This window comes from Acanthisitta chloris, unplaced genomic scaffold, assembly GCF_000695815.1.
Source record: "Acanthisitta chloris isolate BGI_N310 unplaced genomic scaffold, ASM69581v1 scaffold42699, whole genome shotgun sequence".
In the NCBI taxonomy this organism is placed as follows: Eukaryota; Metazoa; Chordata; class Aves; order Passeriformes; family Acanthisittidae; genus Acanthisitta; species Acanthisitta chloris.
Window position 1 is genome coordinate 14,919 of NW_008693877.1, and position 5,852 is coordinate 20,770.

The 5,852-nt window shown below is 48.9% G+C and overlaps 1 protein-coding gene across 1 annotated transcript; it reads right to left on the reverse strand.

Annotated features, from left to right (window-relative positions):
* Positions 1–3,540: 3,540 nt before the first annotated feature.
* Positions 3,541–5,847, reverse strand: GINS1 (GINS complex subunit 1 (Psf1 homolog); the record flags this gene model as incomplete). Its single annotated transcript, XM_009083199.1, has 5 exons — positions 3,541–3,609; positions 3,882–3,956; positions 4,795–4,911; positions 5,377–5,467; positions 5,777–5,847. Coding segments are annotated over 5 exons (423 nt in total), but the record flags the coding sequence as incomplete, so codon positions are not given.
* Positions 5,848–5,852: the final 5 nt, after the last annotated feature.

Here is a 5,852-nt window from a genome sequence, read left to right on the forward strand (position 1 = left end):
AGGTACCATGAGGGAAACACTGCTAGCCTGCCAGCCTGGAAGGCAGTTGTGGTTGAAGCCACTGGAGGTTTGGGTGGAAGATACTGTATATAAAGAACCAACATGGAAAATTTACTTACCTTAAAATTCAGCTGCAACTGAATTGCAGTTCCTCATGAGCCCTCCCCACTCTAATCCACATACTCCAGACCAAGTATCTACTTTGTGCCTAGAGGAGGAGTTATTCAGGGAGAGATTGTTGGCTCAGGCTGGGAAAAGAAAGTTTGAGCCTTCTGCACAGAAATGTAGCCTGCACAGAGTGGGGTGGTTTATCTCTAGGGCACTGGGCAACAAGGTGTGGGGTTTTTGTGAGCTTGTCATGTGATTCAACTGAACTAACCTGGGCAAAAATGGAGCAAATTATAATCTGAGGAATTATATAAGCAGGCACAAAAGCTGCATCCAAGGAAACTGTGTCTCTCCCTGGGCTTTTCTGGAAATGTCTGGGAGAGGGGAGGCCATTACCTTGTTTTTATAGAAAGCATTGCTGGGAAATCTGTGCCTTGTCTTAAAACTGATTGGTGCAGAACTAGGGAAGGTTGTACTGCTCTAGACACCTGTTCCATTGCTCTTTGCATCCAGCACCTTTGCCTCTCCCGCACTCTTCTTCAAGGAGTGTGAAGGTCTGTGAACAGGGCCCTGGGGAAATGTACAGTCTAGGGTTACCAGGGACCAGGTGAATGCTGGGACAATTCAACAACAGACTTTCTTGCCTGCTGCAGGAGAAACATGAGCATCTGCTGCAGGCAGCTGTGGAGCATGCAGAGGGACTGGAACACAATCTGAAGAGTGCTGAAGCTGTGCTGGCAGAGAGGGTGGCTCAGCTCAGAGTTGCCCAGGTGAGTGCAAGAGGTGTTCATGCTGTGTGTTCCTGCCTGTCTGGTACCCCTGTGTGGATGCTGAACCTGAAGCCTCCTGTCCCTGCTATAGGACCAAATCTCCAGGAACAAACTACTGATTGAAGACCTCTGTGGGGAGAACAGGGGCTTTGCAATGGCCCTGCAGGCTGCTGAGCTGAAGCAGAAGAGCACGGAGGAGAAGAATCAGCTGCTGGAGGAGCAAGCCTCAGCTCTGAAGCAGCTTATTGGAAAAATCACACCAGCATTCCTGAGTGGGTGATGGGACACATGCAGTGACAGCTCTGCCCCAGTCCTGGGTGGGGCTTGTCAGGTATAGAAGGGGGGAGGTATGGATGGGTTGGGAAACCAGCCTTGTCCTCCCTGGTCTTGTCAGGATTTTCTTTAGAAAATGGAGAACTCAAACAGAATCCTTTAAGGAAATTGGTCCTGTGGATAGCTGAGTTTTCCAACTGAAAGCACCAGCTTTGGTGCCTTTCTCAGTGGCAGTGTGTGCTGTTATAAGTCAGGTCTGTCTCAAGGCAGCCATCCCTTTTTGAACTCTGGTGATGATACAAATGCTCCCTCTGTGGAGAGCTGATGTTGGGGCCACACTGTTATGGGTGGAAAGCCAGGGCAAAAGGGCTTTACAGGTTCCTGCATCTGGCTTGCTCCAAGCAGGAAAGCTGTGTTGTGGCATTAAAATGTTTGTAATATTACAGCACGTGCTGCCATCTGCAGTCTGCTCTGTATTTCAGCAGCCTGCCCCAACTGTTGCTGAACTTCAATTTCCTACAGCTCCTTTTGGGTTCTAGGAGACTCTGGCCCTCCTAAAGCCTGAGCCTAGGATCCAGAACCAACCAGACTGTTGCCTCTGCAGTGAGCAGGACAGAGGGGCTGAGGTGAGAGCCTTCTTTCAGTTTGAGCTTCCAAGGTTTGGGGCAGGGTTGATGACCCCTACTCAGCACTGCACTTCAGAGACCAGGAAACATGATAAGTCAACTGTGTCCTCTTGCCTTCCTTGGTGACCTTCACACACTTGCAGAGTACAGCTCTTGCCAAAGTAAGTTGTCTAAAAGGCCAAGCATTCACATCAGCAAATACCACATGTATTGATCAGCCCAGGGTGTTACCCTCTGCTTGGAAGGTGCATCATTGCCACAGTGCCCCTGCCTTGCTCTCTCCAGAGCAGAGGATATTTACGTAGGGGCTGTGATTGCCACTAGTCGTGAAAGGATTCCTAGGATTTTGGGGGCTATGGAAACTACTGTATGGGAGACTAGACAAGCCTCATTACTTCAGGGTAGCAACACAGAGGCTGGACCAAGTCAGTACAAAAAAGAGGGCTTAAAAATAACTCAGGCTGTCATTGGTTCAGGAACAAAAAACTGACTGTAAGCTGAAACTCGATTACGGTGTTTAAGGCTGCCCCTCTGCCAGTGCAGAGGTACACTGGTACAATGTACAACCCTGGTACAGTGCCCAGAGATGGCTGGAGGCTGTGAATGAGGAGGCCTCCTTGGATTAACCATAGTTTTTTGCCTTGATGCATGACAGCTGAGATTCCTCTTTGCTTGGGGGCAGCCCTTGTAAGGGCCACAAGGGAAGCTGGGCTATTACAAGGAGGGAAGCCCCAGAGAGGGTGTGGACTAGCTCTGGGAGATTCATTGGCTGAGGATGGGAGAACAGTGCAGTAGTGCCTCAGGCATTTATCCTGTTCCTGAATTCTTGCCCAACTATTTGCTTTTCCAGCTCCACTCAGAGATGGGGGCTAAGCAAACATCTTAGGGCTAAATGTTTTTTGCAAGTGTTCTCTCAGCTACTACTCAGGAGTGAGCAGCTCCATTAGGGGGAGCAGCTCCTCAGCATTGTTCCGGTTTTGCATAACTGGAATCCTTACCAACCCTCTGCTCCCTTTCCCACCCCTCCTCCAAACAGGCCCTGCCACACCAGTGCTCTGGGGAAGGACATTCTTCATAGAGGAACAGAGGCACAGCCCAAGCACACTGGGAGAAACAAAGCCCCGTGACCCAGACTGCAGTGCTCATTCATACAGCACCTTAGGGAACATTTATAGGTCCCTGATGGGAGACAAGGCTTCACATATAATCCTGGAAAGAAGCATGTGCAGCCTTATCTGACACTTAGAGAAGCAGTTCTACTGAAACACTTAACCATCACACTGCAAGGTCAAGATGGGATGGGCTAGAGAGCCAGATCAGGGAGTTTAATGAACACATCACCTCTTAAAAACCACTAGAGGAAGGCTGAAGCAGTTCTTTATTTTGCAACCATGGAGCTTTCCTGGCTTCCAGAGCCCAGCCAGTTGGTGTCTCACTCCCACATGCACAGTGTGAACAAAGAACTGCTCCAAACAAATGCATTCCCAAACACTGGTTGTAGCTGTGGGGCTTCGATAATGCCACCCCCACCCCCACTGGATTCCCAGGATTGCTACATTACCAGTATGCGCTCTTTGCTCATGAAGAACTGGCCAGTGTGGTTTGCGTAATAGTGGGCTGATCCTCAAGTAAGGCATCAACAAAGGCTGTTGGGAGTGTCAGGGTGCCACTGCAGAAATGCTGAGGTGCCTAAAGTCCTGCACGCACCAGAGTTCATTTCTGGCAGCCCACCAAGCAAGGGCTTTCCCTCCTGTCCTGCACACTCAGGACAGAATGTGCTCCAGGACTCCTTGTCTGATTAACTGCTCACATTTCCAGCGGGGTAAAAAGTGCTGCATAGAAACACAGAAAAGCTTTCCTTGAAACAAAGGCAGACTGGATTTGTTGCCACACAGAACCAGCTCTGTTTGTTGTGTTATATACCTACTGCATCATGATACCAGATCAGGCAGACCTGCAGTTTGGGCCACACAGAGAGCTTGCAGCATGTGCAAGGAGCTGTGTGTGCAGGAACTGTGACATGCTGCAAAGCTGGGATAAGCAGGGCAATGTCACAGGAGTGAAAGGGAAGGAAGAGAATGGACCACATTCTCGTCACAGGTACCTGGCTGTTCTTCTTCAACAGGATGGTGGTACCATCATCAATCTCGAATTCTCCATGGTCTCTCAAACACCGTACCTACAAAGTGGAAACACAGCTTTCAGACCATTCTATCTCCCACAGAAAACACTAGACATCACTGCTGACTTACAACGTGTGCCCCAGGATTGTAAATACGGACACATTCCCACTTGCCTGCAGGAGCCTCAATACAAAGCAGACCTGGACTCAACTGAACTGATCCCATGGTCTGTGGGCTCCACCTGACATTCTCTTCCTGTCTCTAAATGGAGCAAGAAGGAACAGTGAGCAGCCCAACCCAGCCCTCCAGAGACTTGTAGAGGAGCACAAGAGACAGGATCCAGTGAACAGCAGTAGCATTTCTAGGAGAACCTCCAAACCACCATATACCAGTAAATGCAAATCTGTTATAACAGTGAACCTGCTAAAGGAGGTTTATTGTCACTACATGTTCTTTTGAAAAGAACATCAGAATGCAGAACTACATCTACTTGTTCTGATTTCTCATGTGCTCTTGCTTTGTTGTATCAATTGTGTAAAGCAATTTATAGTCTCATCTATAAGACTTCATTTCAAAAAAAAACAACAAAAAACCATAGTTAACAGTCCTTAACATGGGAACTTGGTTTCTAGCTGATCTGAGAGTTGGTTAAGTTTCTGCAAATGCTGCAAAAGCTTCTCACTGGATAACTCATCCCTCCACAAATTCCCTGCAGACTAGAAATGCCATCTTTCAGTGTATTTTGTGTCCTCGGTAGAAGTAAAAGCCTGTGGAAGCTTTGGTGCTCTCAAAGGCTCTGTTCAATGACCTGACATGGGATGGGGATGAAATTCTCAAAAAAAAAAGTTGTTTGGGTAAATGTTCACAGATAGAAACCACAAATCTTGCACTTACTTCAATGTACAGGCTTTTAGGAGGTTTTATGTCCTGTGTAAGGTCCAGACCCTCCTCTCCTCCTACTGACCTCATGTAGGTAGCCAGAGACTTTTTGTACTGATTGAACCACTCCACCTGCAGACATTAACAGTGATCCCTCAGGCAAAGCCAAACAGCTAGTGCTGAAACACAGGTCCCGATGAGTCAGATCTGGTTTATTTGTGCTGTCAGACCACTGTTCCCAAGTGTGCTCATGCCACCCAAAGGTGAATACAACTTCTAAAAGGAAAAGCTGCTCCAGAGGCAGCACAATCTGCTTTCAGGGTAGGACATGTGTTACTAATGTTGGCAGCTCTGTGATAGCATTTGAGAGCAGCACGTGCAGACCTAGTTCTGCTGGCTGCCAAGTCTGATCTACTGAAGATGACCTGATCCTTAATCAGTGTCCATTTGGGGATGTATAAATAAACAAGTATTTACAGAAAGGCATCTTAAGTGGAGGAAAGAGAAGACTACCCTATTCTGACTCTATTAAACCAGATAATCCATCAGGAGGAATAAGTGGAAGGCGGGGAAGAGTTTAAGACAAGGTTGACTCACTTCCTCAGCTGACATGTGAAACTGGATGGCATTTGGCAGGACACTGCCATACTCCCACCTTAGTGCTCGGATCCGCAGCAACCGGTCATACCTGGGGGAAGAAACAGAGCAAACCCAGAGCTGAGGTGAGTGCTGGCAACACCCCCAGGCAACACTGATGCTCCAGCCTGCCCTCAAAGCAGCGGGCAAACACTTGCATCACTCCACCTGATTTCTGGCCTGTCTATGCATCAAAACTTTACAGAGCAGGGCGAAGCAGAGCCTTCTCTTTGTGGTGCTACCAGCAGTGTGCACGAGGAGAACCAGCCCCGCAGCTGCCTAACTGCTTCATCTCGCGGAGTAATCCCCTGCCCCCGGGGCCCAACTCGGCGGGCGGCGGCCTCCCTCCCTCCGCACTCACAGGTAGGCCAGGACGCAGCGCTGGTTTCGGAGCAGGCAGCAGTGCCGGAACCGGATGAGGAAAATCAGGTCCGTCC